This window comes from Larimichthys crocea, chromosome XI, assembly GCF_000972845.2.
Source record: "Larimichthys crocea isolate SSNF chromosome XI, L_crocea_2.0, whole genome shotgun sequence".
Lineage (NCBI taxonomy): Eukaryota > Metazoa > Chordata > Actinopteri > Sciaenidae > Larimichthys > Larimichthys crocea.
The window spans coordinates 19,458,926-19,475,166 of record NC_040021.1 but is presented as its reverse complement, the minus strand read 5'-3'; the positions used below and the strand labels follow the sequence as shown (position 1 = coordinate 19,475,166).

The 16,241-nt window shown below is 44.7% G+C and overlaps 2 protein-coding genes across 17 annotated transcripts in view; both read right to left on the bottom strand.

Moving 5' to 3' along the window:
* Nucleotides 1–3,289, bottom strand: part of flncb (filamin C, gamma b (actin binding protein 280)) — a 50,484-nt gene extending 47,195 nt beyond the window's left edge. For 7 of the 10 annotated variants that reach the window (XM_019271218.2, XM_027284105.1, XM_027284102.1 and 4 more), the window contains exon 1: nucleotides 2,266–3,288. In XM_019271218.2, coding sequence (XP_019126763.1) covers nucleotides 2,266–2,644 — 379 coding nt within the window. In that variant the 5' untranslated portion in view covers nucleotides 2,645–3,288. Of the gene's footprint in view, nucleotides 1–2,265 lie in introns of all 10 variants that reach the window. The other 3 variants (XM_027284103.1, XM_019271224.2, XM_027284104.1) reach the window with 2 other exon arrangements.
* Nucleotides 3,290–4,831: 1,542 nt separating this feature from the next.
* The window catches only part of LOC104938691 (coiled-coil domain-containing protein 136), a 16,838-nt gene continuing 5,428 nt past the window's right edge, over nucleotides 4,832–16,241 (bottom strand). For 3 of the 7 annotated variants that reach the window (XM_027284256.1, XM_027284257.1, XM_027284255.1), the window contains exons 4-11: nucleotides 13,568–13,885; nucleotides 13,395–13,469; nucleotides 12,353–12,742; nucleotides 12,163–12,277; nucleotides 11,852–12,074; nucleotides 11,638–11,772; nucleotides 9,370–9,484; nucleotides 4,832–8,638 (exon numbers count right to left, since the gene is read on the bottom strand). In XM_027284256.1, coding sequence (XP_027140057.1) covers nucleotides 9,380–9,484; nucleotides 11,638–11,772; nucleotides 11,852–12,074; nucleotides 12,163–12,277; nucleotides 12,353–12,742; nucleotides 13,395–13,469; nucleotides 13,568–13,885 — 1,361 coding nt within the window. In that variant the 3' untranslated portion in view covers nucleotides 4,832–8,638; nucleotides 9,370–9,379. The remainder of the gene's footprint in view (nucleotides 8,639–9,369; nucleotides 9,485–11,637; nucleotides 11,773–11,851; nucleotides 12,075–12,162; nucleotides 12,278–12,352; nucleotides 12,743–13,394; nucleotides 13,470–13,567; nucleotides 13,886–16,241) is intronic. The other 4 variants (XM_027284259.1, XM_027284260.1, XM_027284261.1 and 1 more) reach the window with 4 other exon arrangements.

Genomic DNA, 16,241 nt, shown 5'->3' with positions numbered 1-16,241 from the left:
GCTGTCGCACTCGCCAGCGAACGGCACCGATCCCAAACCCGGCTCCGATTTGTCACATACGCACAGTCCCTCACAACGACCTGGACGGCGGCTTGGCCCTGTTGGAACTCCCGACCCCAACCCCCCGAAAGGCCGCGATGGACATCCCCCTGAGGCAGTAAATAACACATCACAGGAGTGGAAGAATGTAAAAAATAAAGAGGAAGTAAAAATAATGAAAGATGAAAGTCTAACCTTGAGAAGAGATAGCCCGGTCGTGGAATCCTCACAGAAGTGACGAGTGAGAAGGTAACACATGACTACAGAATGTTGATTGATTGGTCGAAAAAAAAAAGAGAACTCAAAATAACTCTGATTATATTCAGGTTTGTCACTAACGAGCTCGTTATTAAACCGTCAGGTGACAGAGGTCAACAGGTAAAACTCATGAAGACGTGTCCGCCATGATGAGGAGGAGCCAGCTGCAGAGAGAGCGTGTGGACATGACAAGCGTGTTGACGTGATCATCTGATCAGGTGTGTGTTGTGTTTTGCCTGTGTTCCTGCGTTAACACACGGAGTCCAAACTGTTGACGGTGCCATCCAGCGTCCTGCAGATCCTCATGAAGTCCGTTGCTGATTCCTCAGAGATTTTGCCATAACTTGCTATATGTTTGTGTGTGAGTGGACAGGAGGGTGAGCGAGCATAGCAGCTAACAAACACTTCATCTGCTTCTGTGACAGCTGGACAATATTCATTATTACTGACACTCGGACTGATGATGACGTCACAGTTTGACATTTCCTGCCAGCAAACAACACGGTCAGAGCGCGGGGAGGATCCAGGAAGGATCTCAGAGGAGCGTTTTGTAGTCCATCTTCTGGACTGGTAGTTTTACCACAGATCACGTCAACAACATTCACCGTCGCTTCATGACGTAGAGAGTGAGAGCAGTCGACTCCTAACTCCTCATCCCTCTCCTTCACATCTGTCCCTCATCTCCTCTCTCCTTCACTCTGTCCTCATCTCCTCTCCTTCACACTGTCCTCATCCCTCTCCTTACATCTGTCCTCATCTCCTCCCGTCCAACATCGTGTCCTCATCTCCTCATCTTCACATCTGTCCTCATCACCTCCCTTCACATCTGTCCTCAATCTCCTCTCCTTCACCTGTCCTCACATCTCCCTCTCCTTCATGTCCTCATCCCTCTCCTCCTTCACATCTGTCCTCATCTCCTCTCCTTCACATCTGTCCTTCATCACCTCTCCTTCACATCTGTCCTCATCTCCTCTCCTTCCATCTGTCCTCATCACCTCTCCTTCACATCTGTTCCTCATCACTCTCGTTCACGCTGTCCTCACACTCCTTCACATCTGTCCCATCACTTCTCTCACATCTGTCCTCATCATCCCTCTCCTCCATCACCATCTGTCCTCATCTACCTCTCTTCACATCTGTCCTCATCACTCTTCACATCTGTCCGCATCACGTCTCGTTCACATCTGTCCTCAATCTCCTCTCCTTCACAGCTGTCCTATCACCTCTCATTCACATCTGGTCCTCATCACCCCCTTCAAATCTGTTCCTCATCTCCCTCTTCACATCTGCCTCATCCCTCTCCTTCACATATGTCCTCATCACCTCTCCTTCACACTGGTCCTCAGCTCCGCTCCTTCCTCACATCTGTCCCGCATCGCCTCGCCTCTCCTTCACATCTGTCCTCATCTCCTCTCCTTCACATCTGTCCTCATCTCCTCTCCTTCACATCTGTCCTCATCACCTCTCCTTCACATCACCTCTCCTTCACATGTGTCCTCAGTCCTAAAACACTTCCTGCTCACAGGTGTACAGTGTGACATCATCACCTTCACACGTCATCACTTCCTGTCCACACGGACCTTTAGGAACCTTTGTTCATTTACATATAATCTGCATACTAATGAGATGACATCACTCACACAGCAACAACTTCAGAGTTCACCTGAAACAGCTCGGCCAATCAGGAGGTCAAACACAGGTGAACCCGAACAAACTGCTGAGTCATGAATCAATCACACCTGAAGCTCCACACACACCTGAGACACGTGACAGCGTCATCAAAACATCAAACATCTTTCATTTATGACGTCATAGAGAACTAATATTTGATTCTTTTATGACGTCATTTATTTAAAAACTAGTTTGGTTCATCACCAGCCTCTCACGCGCTCTCCAACACTCACGCACAGTCACGCGCACTCTTGCGTAAAACCTCTCCAAACGCAGCGCGTGCGCCCCTGGACTCACCTATGGAGACCAGCTTGATGTGTTCCCGCTCCAGGAACTCCAGAGCCACGGACACGTTCTCCAGCTTCATCTGCCTGAAGTTCGGTCTGGAGTGGTACTTCCGGTACATCTTCTTCTGGCTCAGCACCTCGAGCAGCCCGATCAGCTTCAGCCCGTCACTCAGGTCCTTCTGCAGGTCCACGATCCGCTTGTTGACGCACTTGAGGTGCTCGTTGCACCACCTGGTGAAGGTGTTCTGCTGGATCTTCTTCCACGGCGCGTCCTCGGCCAGGTCCTTCTCGGTGGCCGGCATCTCCTCCTCCTCCTCGCCGAGCTCCGCGCTGCTCTGGTAGAAGTGCGGCGGCAGCTGCGGCTCCAAGTAGCTGCTGTTACTCATCATGGTGCCCCCCTTTTATACCGAGCCGAGTGGGCCGAGAAGAAAGGCAGAAAAAAAGAAAGAAGAAGGAGAGGTGGAGGGTGGAGGGTGGAGGGTGGAGGGCAGTGCCAAGCCTGCTGGGAGTGACACACTTCAGCACCGAGGAGGCATGCGCTCCGGAACAGAGCAGATCCAGAGTCCGTTAGTCCGGTCCGGGTGGTGTCATGGACTCAGTGAAGGACAGAAACAGAAGGAGAAGGAGAAGAAAGTTTGTTCTTCCTCCGGACAGACTCGCTGCTGTGTCCGGGTTAAGAGGCGCAGACGGCGGCGTGTCGGCCTGCAGAGAGTCGGGAGTGCTGGTGGAGGAGCAGCGGATCAGAGTTTAAAAAGCTCGGCGTCACTGAGCTGGACTTCCAGGAATGCCCCTGCCATGACCATATACAACCCCACCCGGGCATCCTCTAATCCCGCACAGATACGGGGGCCGCCGCTCATTGGGTGTCTGCGGGGCGGCGGGGCGGGGTCAGGTCGGAACCCCCTCCTGATACAGGACCCGGGGCTCCACAGTGACACCTCCGGGTATTTTTAGAGGATCCAACCCGGGACCGACACCGGGGGGGTCATAAAGAGAAAACATGACGTCGCATGTCAGCAGCCAATCACAGACACACACACACGTTTGTTTACTAGAAAACTTTAAAATGACTTTTTGATGACATCATCCTGAACTTTATGAACATGTGATGGACTTTTATGAATCAGTAATAATAATAATAACTTTAAATGTAAAGAAAAGTTCATACAGATCTGATGGAGGTCAGTCGATGGCCTTCATCTGTCTGCTGGACGACGTCACATTTCATCATCAAGAGAGAAAATCTGAAAATCTGAAGTCGACTTAACATGACATAAACATGACATAACATGACAAACATGAAATAAGCATGACATAACATCACATAACATGACAAACATGAAATAAGCATCACATAACATCACATAACATGACAAACATGACATACATGAAATAAACATGACATAACATGACATAATGACATAAACATGACATAACATGACAAACATGAAATAAACTTGACAAACACGACATACATGAAATAAACATGACATAACATGACATACATGAAATAAACATGACATAACATGACATACATGAAATAAACATGACATAACATGACATAACATGACATACATGAAATAAACATGACATAACATGACATACATGAAATAAACATGACATAACATGACATACATGAAATAAACATGACATAACATGACATACATGAAATAAACATGACATAACATGACATACATGAAATAAACATGACATAACATGACATACATGAAATAAACATGACATAACATGACATACATGAAATAAACATGACATAACATGACATACATGAAATAAACATGACATAACATGACATACATGAAATAAACATGACATAACATGACATACATGAAATAAACATGACATAACATGACATACATGAAATAAACATGACATAACATGACATACATGAAATAAACATGACATAACATGACACATGAAATAAACATGACATAACATGACATACATGAAATAAACATGACATAACATGACATAACATGACATACATGAAATAAACATGACATAACATGACATACATTAAATAAACATGACATAACATGACATACATGAAATAAACATGACATAACATGACAAACATGAAATAAACATGACATAACATGACAAACATGAAATAACATGACATACATGAAATAAACATTAAATAACATGACATACATGAAATAAACATGACATAACATGACATAATGACATAAACATGACATAAACATGACATAACATGACAAACATGAAATAAACATGACAAACACGGCATACATGAAATAAACATGACATAAACATGAAATAAACATGACAAACATGACATACAAGACATAACATGACATAAACATGACATAACACAACATGACATAAAATGACATAAACATGGCACAACATAATGTAAGATTCTGTGAAAGAACATAACATGACATATGTTTAAACGGTGTGTCACGTGGCATAAGTCATGGCGTGTATTATGTCACATAACATCACACAGTGTAACATGTAACATGAAACGTACAACATTAGATTAAAATGTTCCCTGTATACTAAACTATAGCTCACATTAAAGGGACATTAAAGGCAAGATGAAGCTTTTTTATTGGTCAGTTCATTTACAAACTGTACAGCCCCTTTAACAAAATCAACACAGAAAATAAAGAGACATTAATGTTGTGCAGAAACATCGAGAAGAATCATTTCCAACAGAAGCAGAACAGATGACGACATGCTCGTTTACAAAGTACACCTGACAGCTAACAGCTAACACGCTTAAAGCTAACAGAAAACATAGACGAGCAGCTGCTACATGGGCAGAGGAGGAAGAGTTTCAACGGTCAGACATGTTGACAAACCATCTTGTTCTCAGCTGTTCATCTGGAAATCAGTGTCATCTCCGGGCGTCCAGTGCAGGTCCAGGACCTGGTTAGCTTAGCTTAGCACGCAGCAAACGGAGCCTAGCAGGTGAACATAGCACCAGGAGCTAAGCTAGGCTAAAGATCTTCAAACAGCTAGCACCAAACATGCTACTATCTACCCAAACATCAGTTAGCTACAATTCTCAAATAAGGTGCAAGCATTGTGGCAACACTGGCTAGCAGTTTCCTCTTGCTTCCAGTCTTTGTGCTAAGCTAAAGGCTAAGTAATCCTTAAAACAGCTAGCATAACATTACAGCTAGCATAAAGTGGAATATGTTGTGTCACTACGATAACAACAAACAAACCTAACTCTGTATCTACCATCACACTGTTTATGCTTACACTGGCTAGCAGGTCCATTCATCTTCCAGTGTTTGTGCTAAGCTATGCTAAAACTGATATAACACCAGTTATAAACAGCCCAGTATAGCATCAGTTAGCATCAGTTAGCATCAGTTAGCATCAGTTAAATGTTGGTGTGGTTATAAGAACAACATCTACAGCTAGCTAGCATAAAGTTGCATATTCTAATTGTTTGTAGGCTAGCCTAAATTAGCCATTAGCTTATTAACAGCTAACATAATAATGTTCACCAGATACCCACAAAGACGAGACGTAACATGCAAAACAGACAAACTTGTTCGAACATGGATTTAGTTTTTGATGGAGGTAGCTTAGCATTTCCCCCCTAAGATAAGCTAAGCTAAGCTAAGCTAAGCTAAGCTAAGCACGGAGATGAAACTGATCATCAGAATCTGGAAGACGTACAAAAAGATTCAAAACATCAAAACTTTTTACAACACAAATCATCAAAAGTCAGAAAACGTTCGTAAAGTAACAAATGGAAGTAATCGGATTACAGCGCTCATGCTACCACTGTTATTCAGTGAGCGTTGTATAATGACAGCTCGTCTATTTTCATGCAAGTGTGCGACTTCTCTAAATCTAACATGCGACACTGAGCGAGCTACAGCGAGCTAACGTCTGTCAGGATCCACGTTTCTGATCCGCACGAAGAATTTAAAAATCTGTCCTTCCGATTCTTTATTTCCTTTCACTGTCAAACTCAAAACTAGAATCAAATCAAACACAAACATCGTGTGATGGAAACATGTTCAGAGTCACGTTGATTATTTAGGGTTTTTCCTCCAATGAGATTTCAGATTTGGCTTTTTAAAAATAAAATAAAAACGTTGAAATGTTCTCCAAACGTTCTGTCGACACGATTAAGAGACGCCACAAAAACAGCTGACTCAAAAACTCAGTGAAAGTTTGGATATAAAACGACAAAACATGACGTCACTTATTTGATTAAAACAATCAAATTAATGACTTCTGTTTTTTAATTGTGAGATTTAGATTAACGAACCCAAAGTTACGGATCGTCCAAATCATAAAGTTAGAATAAAAAAAAGAGATAAGTCAAAATCTCGACTTTGTGATTCATCGTCTGTAGTTTGTGTATTATTTCTAAAGTTTCAATCAGCTGACATGACTTGATGGTTTTTCAACTGATTAAATAAATAAAAATAATAATTTGACACATTTATCATGTAGAACAATTCACCTGTTATATCCTAAATAATATTCAACTATTAACCACAATATATATTTATATATGTCACTTAATCATCATATACTAAATAAAGAAATCTAATAGTTTTGTTAAAGGCCGTCAGTTCATCATACTTCAGTTTTTTCATGTTTTTTTCTGATGAATTTTAATTGTTTTTAATTAAACTGGAATGTCTTTTTAATTATTAATATTTGGTAAATGCAAACACGTCACCGATCACAGAAACTAAAAACCTGATTCAGTTTCATCAGGATCACAGTTTGAACATTATTATATTTTCTATGATTATTTGGTCACAACGTGAACGTAAACATGAAGCAGGATTCATTTTAATATTAGTTTTTTCATGGTTTTAACTCTTTAGTGTCAACAGTGTAAACAGTGAAGGTGCCACAGGGCTCCATCCTCGGGCCTCTTCTACATATTTAAATAGATTTATATAATCAGCTTTTTAAATTTAGCATCAGGTACAATGAGTTTAATTACAGATTACCTTTATGTAATATTAATCCTGTCTGAACGAGGAGCTGAACAGTTAAACTACATTTCCCAACATTCAGCACTTTAAAATCATAAACCAGCTGTCTCTGTCTGAGTGTTAAAATGTGGCACAGTGAGATCAGTAATAAATAAATAATAAATAATACAGAAATAACTTCAGAGGTTGTTTAACAGATACACACTAAATATTTGGTCATATAAACATACAGACATTTTAATCATTTGTAAGGAAAGTTTTATTCAAATAAAAATATAATTTAATTAAGTTTTCTCAGTCTGTTAAATAACACATCACATTAACAGATAAGACTGAAGTGTTAAAGAGATAAATATGATCTGCTACAGTTTCTTTCATCGTCGCTCAGTGCAAAATATTATTTAAATCTAAAATAAGGCAAAACATTTAGAGCTCTGAATATTGAACAAAACATTTACTGATTATCAGTTTGATTTTTTTATGAATGAAACACGTTTTAAATCTTAAACTTCTCAAACTAAAGTTATGACTTTCTGTTTATTAATGAATTAACCTCAGATTCCTGCTGTGAAACAACTGAACAAACCAAACCGGAGCTGAAGGGTTAAACAGTTAAACATGGTTTCTGCTACACTTCATATTTTATGTTCATTTAAATAAAATACATTTTATTTTTGGACGTGCTGCTTTATGACGAGATGACATCATTTTATTTTCACCTGGTAAATTTAAACTTTGTGCAGCATCGTCGACAGTTTGTTTTATTCTCTTTATTTTATGATTCTCGACTTAAGAACGCAGTTTACTGAAGTTTATAATAAAGACATACATTTACTCTGAAGTACTTTCACTTTATACTTCATCAGATTTCTGAGAGCAACGTTGGAATACTTACTACATTTATGATTCAGATTTTACAACAAAGAGATTAAACTACATTAGAATAACTAAAACGACACTTTGGCTGATTTTTCATTTTACTGATACTCTTCATACTTTTGTGATTCTGCAACTTTTTCACGTGTTCGGGACACAAAATCAATCGACCTCGAGTTATTTTGAAACTTCTTCCTGGATCATGATGATGTTTGACCTCACAGCTGATCAATAAACCAATCAGCTGACCTTCAGCATGACGGCGAGTCTTTGGACAGTCTTATTGCTTTTCCCTCCATCGCACTGACGTCCGTGGTGAAAACATGTTGGCGGTGTCGACGCGACAAGCAGACATCAGGACAGCAACATGTAGATGGTGGCGCTGGATGGGTGACGGCAATCCTACAATCCCAGACTTCCCAGCGAGGTCACTTCCTGTGTAGTCCCTCAGGCCCGGGTGAAGCTGGGGACGACCAGAACTACAATGGCTGCCACGGCAACCGCTGCCACCGCCAGGTTCCAGCCTTCAGCGTCACGGTGCTGAGAAAGAGACGAGAGAACGTCAGCGTGATGAAGACCAGCGAACGGGAGGTGATTCCAACAACAAACGTCCGTGGACCGGTCAGCACCCGATGCCGGACTGAAGGCTTCGACTCTGCAGCACTCCAACAATCACGACTCAAAATAAACTTTAATCTATCGACATGTTCTGTCCATTAGCTCGTTATCAGAGGTGAGTGACATGTTACCTTACTGCTAAAAGTAATCCGTTACTACTGTAACTTATTACCTCCAGCACTGCTGAGGACCTTCTGTGATTCAGGCTTTCGTCCTCTCAGTCACACATAACAATGTTTTTTATAGCAAAATGTTCAGGAGGACACGCATGAGATTCCACACACAGTCCTACAGAAGGTTTCATAGGCGCCATGAGAAGTCAGAATTTAAGAACAAAGGTCTTGGACGTGGTTTTGCAGAATCATCTGGTGTCGAGGTTCTGGTCTGGTGGTCGGGTTGGTTTATTGGGCAGGGATCAGTCAGGCCTGCAGCCTGGACGAGGACCGGACATTCACAACAAACAGAAACTCTGATTTTAAACTTTGCTTGAAGCAGACTGAGGCCTTCGGTTGAAATCCCAAATACAGGGTAAGGGCAGAAACAACCACCGGGGCAGTTAGCTAAGCTTAGCTTGTTGTCACTCCACATTTCAGCCACTCTCGGATGATAAAAAAATCAGAGCGTCTGGTAGAGAAAGAAGGGCGTGGCCATACCTGGACCCCTCTAGGACGCCAGCTCCTCCCACCAGCACCAAATCAAGGCCACTATTACAATCATTCCTATGAAGGGGATGGAGAGGACAGGGGGCTCTGACGGACGAGTGCAGTTCTGGGAAAAGACAGAAGGTAGTGTAGGAGGGCGTGGAGAGAGGAGATGAAACCATAAAATAATCAGAAGAATAAAAACCAGAACGTGTCGGAAAGAAAGGCGAGCGTGAGGCGACCAAACACGAGAAAAAACAGATGAAATAAAGGATTGATCGGCAGGCAGGTCGGGCATCAAAACACATCAAATTTAAACAGAATTTGATTCAGTTGATTCAGAAACAAAGGTGACGGCGATCGGATAGAAACGTGACGATGACGGAGGAAAGTGAAAGTGCAGGCAGAGAACGACATCAAAGATGGTTGAAGACAAGATGGAGAGCTTTGGTCTAAGTTTATGATGCCAGAGGAACGTTAAAACCACCAACATCTCGAAGTGTGGGTAACAGGAAAGACATGAGATAAACTACAACTATGGAGTACAGGAATGTACATGAGTGACATAATGGAGGGGAGCAGAGGTGGGACCAAGTCACTGTTCAAGTCAAGACCTACAAGGTCAATGTTGAGAAGTCCGGTCCCAAATGAAACATCAAAAACCCTAACCCTAAGCCAAGTCAACAAAACCAAGTCCTATCTCAGAGGTCCCACCTCAAGTTCAAGGTCGAGACAGACCAGTCCTAAACTTCAAGTCAATCCCACGTCAACAAAGTAAGCCTCAAGAGTCTCAGATAGGCCAACTGGTCTTGGCACTGACATTCGAGTACCAAATCAAACAAGTAAGACCCATGTGTAGTCTCAAGCCTTGATACCCGAGTCAGTGTCTTGGCAAGTCCAAAGTCAAGTTCCTCAACAAGTACCCCGGTTCTATGTAAATTCTACGTCGAAACACCAAGCCGAGTACTGTCAAAGGTCATGTTTCACATCAATAAAATCAAGTCAGTCCTCAAGCAGGCAGGTCCCACATCCAGTCTCATGTTAAAGTTGCAACTGAGATAGGTAGGCTCCATGTTCCAGGCTCAGACTTACCCAGATTAAATCAGGTAAGTCTTAACACCAAATCCAAGTCCAACTCTCAAGTCATGGAAGTAAAGTTTTACTCAAGTCCCATGTCAAGTTTCAAAGTATTAACTAAGTTAAGGCAAATCCCAGGTCTAAGGCCCAGTCCAGTTGATACCATTGGCGTGATGGGATCGACCTGACCTGACTAACCCTAAACTCTGTGACTGGGTATCTCATTGTTTAAGGCTCAAGTCAAAGTCCAGGGTCAGTTTGTGACTCGGGTGCAGAGTTTAGGAAAACAGAATCTGTTTGTTTGGATTGAAGGAAATGTTCCACATGTGATTCATTATCAGCCAATCAGATGGATCTCGACTGTCAGCACGCTTCACTGCTTTAACGTCACCTGACAACTGAATGAGCCTCGGATCTCAAGCCTTCCTATGCGGAGGAAGAGGTAAGTACAAACAGACAGATGACTGCTTGGACAAAGACAAACTGCCCGTTAGCGACAGACGTTAAGAAGAAGCTCACGAAATGAAACGCTCAGAAACCAGAAACCAGCAACATGAGCGCCGACTGCACACCAGGAAGCAAAATGACAGATGAGGCATCCAGATTTCAGCCAATCGCCCGCATGCATACAGGACGGGAGAGCATCGTCACACAGGGCGTAGTCATGGTCACACTTACCTTCAACTTTTACACTTTTACCTCAAATCAACATGATGTCGTTTACCTGCTGCTGATCTGCACTGACCTGTGATCATGTACGTCTGTTCTCACACTACGTAACTTTGGGCTCCGGGTCCGTGTCCTGCCAGAACCCGGAGCTGGGTGAGCGGACAATGTAACCAGGCTCAGAGATGAGAGCTTGGTGAAATAAAAGGCTGAAAGACAGACGCAGAGCTGGACTGACTGCTGCTGGACTAGGCAGTGATATCAGCTGCTGCTGGGTCTGGTTCTGGTTCTGGTTCTGGGCTGACTGCTGCTGGACTAGTCAGTGATATCAGCTGCTGCTGGGGACCTGGCTGATGATTGGCTGTTAGCAGAGTTGTCTCATGTCTCTTTCTAAATGTCCTAATGTCCCGTATTTTTGTGCAGGTGTTACCTGATACCCAACACATGAATGCTGAAGTCAGGTATCACATGCAGGTGCCTAAACAAACACCTGTCCATGTACCAAACCACCTGAGCCGTTGACCTTTGACCTCTCACCTGTGACTTCCTGCCCAGCAGTTTCTGGAGCTGGGCCTTGCAGCGCTGAAGCTCCTGCTCGAGCTCCGCTCGCTCTCGCTGGCTGCTGTCGTACAGCTGCTGCAGCTCGCCCAGTTCCCCCTTCAGCCCGTCACACTGTCAGGACGAGCCCAAAGGTCAGTTTGACTGTTTTCATCCAGTAAATTTAACGAGTGGGTGTGAACAGGTGCGTCACCTCTCTCTGCACTTTGTGAGCCGTCTCCTTGGCCTGTCTCAGCTGGACCTTCAGGACGTTCAGCTCGGAGGTGCTGAACTCCTCGTGGACCGATGAGGAGTCACCAGGACGCTCCTGGTGTTCAGGACCAGACTGAGACAGGCTGATGTACGAGTCCGCCTTCACCTCAGCATCACGCTTACAGCCGCCCTCCGCCCTGACTGCGAGGTACACATCACTGCACCTGTTCACAGAAGGACAGGTGTGTCAAACTCACAGTCCGACAGGTGTCATCTGAAGCGGATTGATTGACAGCTGTTTGGACCACTCACGTGTCTTGTTGCTGCAGTTGCTCCACTTTGGTGCTCAGCTGTTTGTTGTCACTGGTCAGAGTTTGACGTTGACCCGTCAGAGAGACGAACTCGTCCTGCAGCTGATGGACGTCACCTGAACACAGATGTTGATTCATCAGAGCTCCACAATCAAACAGAAAAACCACAGAAGAAGCAGCAGTGAGCTCACCCGGTCCACCCGGTCCAGGCGTGAGCTCACCCGGTCCACCCGGTCCAGGTGTGAGCTCACCTGGTCCACCCGGTCCAGGCGTGAGCTCACCTGGTCCAGGTGCCTCTCTGTTCTGGCTCTTCATGCTGATCTCGGCTCTCAGCGTCGTGATCTCCAGCTCGTACTCCTGCGCCGTCACGTGGAGACGCTGTAGCTCCGCCCTCAGCCGACACAGCTCCTCCTGCAGGGAGGCGATGTCGTTCTCCCTCTCTGCTGCCGCCTCCTCAGCCGCCTGCTGCAGCATCAGCACCTCCTCCTGAGCCGAGCGGAGCTCCTCCTGCACCTCCTCCAGCTCGCTCTCCTTCTCCTCCTCCAGACTGTCCATCTCCTCCTGGACTGACCGGAGCTGAGCTGCAGGAGGAGAACGTGTTTTTACCTCGAGACAAAGTGAGACGACATGAAAATGAACCGGACCTGAACTGTGCAGAATCTGACCGATCTAACGATGTTAAAGTTTAAACTTATATTTGGACGTGCAGATGAGAGTCAGAAACTCAAAGTCTGGACAACGCTGGATTGGTCCCTCCAGGTGAGTTCATGCCCCACCTGAAGGAGGTCAAGTATGTCGCGGTTCAACAGTGACCAGAAAATAGATGGACCGGACCGTTGTGGTTCAGAAGGAGCTGAACCACCACCAGTTTTCTGGTCCAACCCTCACCTGGTCATGAGCTTTGGGTAGTGACCCAAAGAATGAGATCGTCGGGTGTCCGAGCTCAGCCTGAGAGCTCAGACATCCGAGGAGCTTCATGATGAGAGGAACCAGCTGAGGTGGCTCAACATCTGATCAGGATCCTTTGGAAGTGTTCAAGAAACGTCCAGCTGGTAGGAGACCCACCGGAGGGACTACATATCCCACCTGGCCTGGGAACAGCTCAGGATCCTTCAGGAGGAGCTGGAATATGTCTGAACACCACAACCGGGCCCCGATAAGAGCTGGCGACCCGCCGAGTCGGCTTAAAGAAAGTTCTGCTGTGACTGAACAGCAGCTACACCTGTGCTGCACCTTGCAGTCTCTGGATCTGTCTGGTGAAGCTCTCCGCCTGATGGGCGCTCGCCAGCCGCTCGTCTTCCAGCAGACCTGAGACCAGAGAAGAAGAAACAGACCAGGCTGAAGTATTCCTCTCTGAGATGTAATAGATTACAGTAATAGATTACAGGTACAGTAGCTGTACTGACCCTGCAGCTCCAGGAAACTCTCCTCGTGTCTCTGGGAAACTTCTCGGGTCTCCTCCAGTTCCAGCAGCAGCTGGATCACCTGAGCTCTCAGCTCCTCCAGCTCCTCCTCCTCATCCTTCTCTCCTTCTCTCTCTCCTACTCGCTCCTCTTCCTCCTCTTTCTCCTCCGTCACCTCCTTCTCCTCCTCCTGCTGGCCTTTCTCTCCGTCTCCCACCACCGTCTCCTCCTTCTCCTCCAGGGACTCCCTCTCTTTGGCCGTCAGAGTTTGTGCCAACATGACATGACACGGCTTCTCCACCTTCAGCTCACACAGCTCGTCTGCAGGTGAGGAGCAGACAGACAGGCAGACAGAGAGACAGGCAGAGAGAGAGACAGAGACAGAGAGACAGACAGAGAGAGAGAGAGACAGACAGACAGAGAGACAGGCAGACAGACAGAGAGACAGGCAGACAGACAGACAGAGAGAGACAGACAGACAGACAGACAGAGAGAGACAGACAGACAGGCAGACAGAGAGAGAGACAGAGAGACAGACAGACAGACAGACAGACAGATTAGTTCATTGTTGAGTGGCTCCATCTTGTGGTGATGAGGAGCCACACAGGTGACCCAGCTGAGACATCTGTCCCTGACACAGCCGGTTCTGTTCAGAGGTTCTGGTTCTATTCAGAGGTTCTGGTTCTGTTCAGAGGTTCTGGTTCTGTTCAGAGGTTCTGGTTCTGGTTAGTACATGAACAGTCTGTTTGATTAAAATCACTGTAATGAGCAGGAAATGTCACAGAATGTCAAATAATTTAAGTTAAAGGCGACTTCATCATCTTCATCTTCATCTAACCCACCTGACTTCACAGTACAGTACTGCACTCAGACTCAGTTTGGAGTCTTTGTACTGCACTCAGACTCAGTTTGGAGTATTTGTACTGCACTCAGGCTCAGTTTGGATTTGTACTGCACTCAGACTCAGTTTGGAGTTTTGACTGCACTCAGATCAGTTTGGAGTCTTTGTACTGCACTCAGACTCAGTTTTGAGTCGTGTACATGCACTCAGCTCAGTTTGGAGTTTTGTACTGCACTCAGACTCCGTTTGGAGTATTTGTACTGCACTCCGACTCAGTTTGGAGTATTTGTACTGCACTCAGACTCAGTTGGAGTCTTTGTACTGCACTCAGACTCCAGTTTGGAGTATTTGTACTGCACTCATACTCAGTTTGGCGATTTGTACTGCACTCGACTCAGTTTGAGTAGTACTGCACTCAGGCTCAGTTTGGAGTATTTGTACTGCACTCAGGCTCAGTTTGGAGTATTTGTACTGCACTCAGGCTCAGTTTGGAGTATTTGTACTGCACTCAGGCTCAGTTTGGAGTATTTGTACTGCACTCAGACTCAGTTTAGAGTCTTTGTACTGCACTCAGGCTCAGTTTGGAGTATTTGTACTGCACTTAGACTCAGTTTGGAGTATTTGTACTGTACTCAGGCTCAGTTTGGAGTATTTGTACTGCACTCAGACTCAGTTTGGAGTATTTGTACTGCACTCAGGCTCCGTTTGGAGTATTTGTACTGCACTTAGACTCAGTTTGGAGTATTTGTACTGCACTCAGGCTCAGTTTGGAGTATTTGTACTGCACTCAGGCTCAGTTTGGAGTATTTGTACTGCACTCAGACTCAGTTTGGAGTATTTGTACTGCACTCAGGCTCAGTTTGGAGTATTTGTACTGCACTCAGACTCAGTTTGGAGTATTTGTACTGCACTCAGGCTCAGTTTGGAGTCTTTGTACTGCACTCAGGCTCAGTTTGGAGTCTTTGTACTGCACTCAGACTCAGTTTGGAGTCCTCCATGATAGCTATGTTAGCTCTGTTAGCTCCATTATTAGCTCTGTTAGCTTCATGGTTAGCTCTGTCAGTCCATAGTTAGCTATGTTAGCTCTGTTGCTCCATGTTAGCAATGTAGCTCTGTTAGCTCCATGGTTAGCTATGTTAGCTCTGTTAGCTCCATGGTAGCTATGCTTAGCTATGTTAAGCTCCATGGTTAGCTCTGTTAGCTTCATGGTTAGCTCTGTTAGCTCCATGGTTAGCTCTGTTAGCTTCATGGTTAGATATGTTAGCTCCTGGTTAGCTCTGTTAGCTCCAGGGTTAGCCTCAGTTAGCTCCATGGTTAGCTCTGTTAGCTACTTAGCTCCATGGTTAGCTCTGTTAGCTCCATGGTTAGCTGTGTTAGCTCATGTTGCTCTGTTAGCTTATGTTAGCTCTGTTAGCTCATGGTTCGCTCAGTTAGCTTCATGGTTAGCTATGTTAGCTCCATGGTTAGCTCTGTTAGCTCCATGGTTAGCTCAGTTAGCTCCATGGTTAGCTCTGTTAGCTCTGTTAGCTCCATGTTAGTCTAGGTCTATGTTAGCTGTTAGCTCCTGATAGCTCTGTTAGCTATGTTAGCTCCATGGTTTAGCTCTGTTAGCTCCATGGTTAGCTCTGTTAGCTCCATGGTTAGCTTTGTGATTGAGTTAACGTAAACAAAAATAAAAATAAAATGTGTCAAAGAGACGCAGATGTATGGATGAGATGATGATGATGATGTCACTGTCACTTCTGTATGTGATTGGTTGCCTCTCCTGGCAGGCGGCCAAAAAGCTGAGAGGAAATCTAAAAAAATTTTGAGAGAAGAACAAGTGCATTACATAAT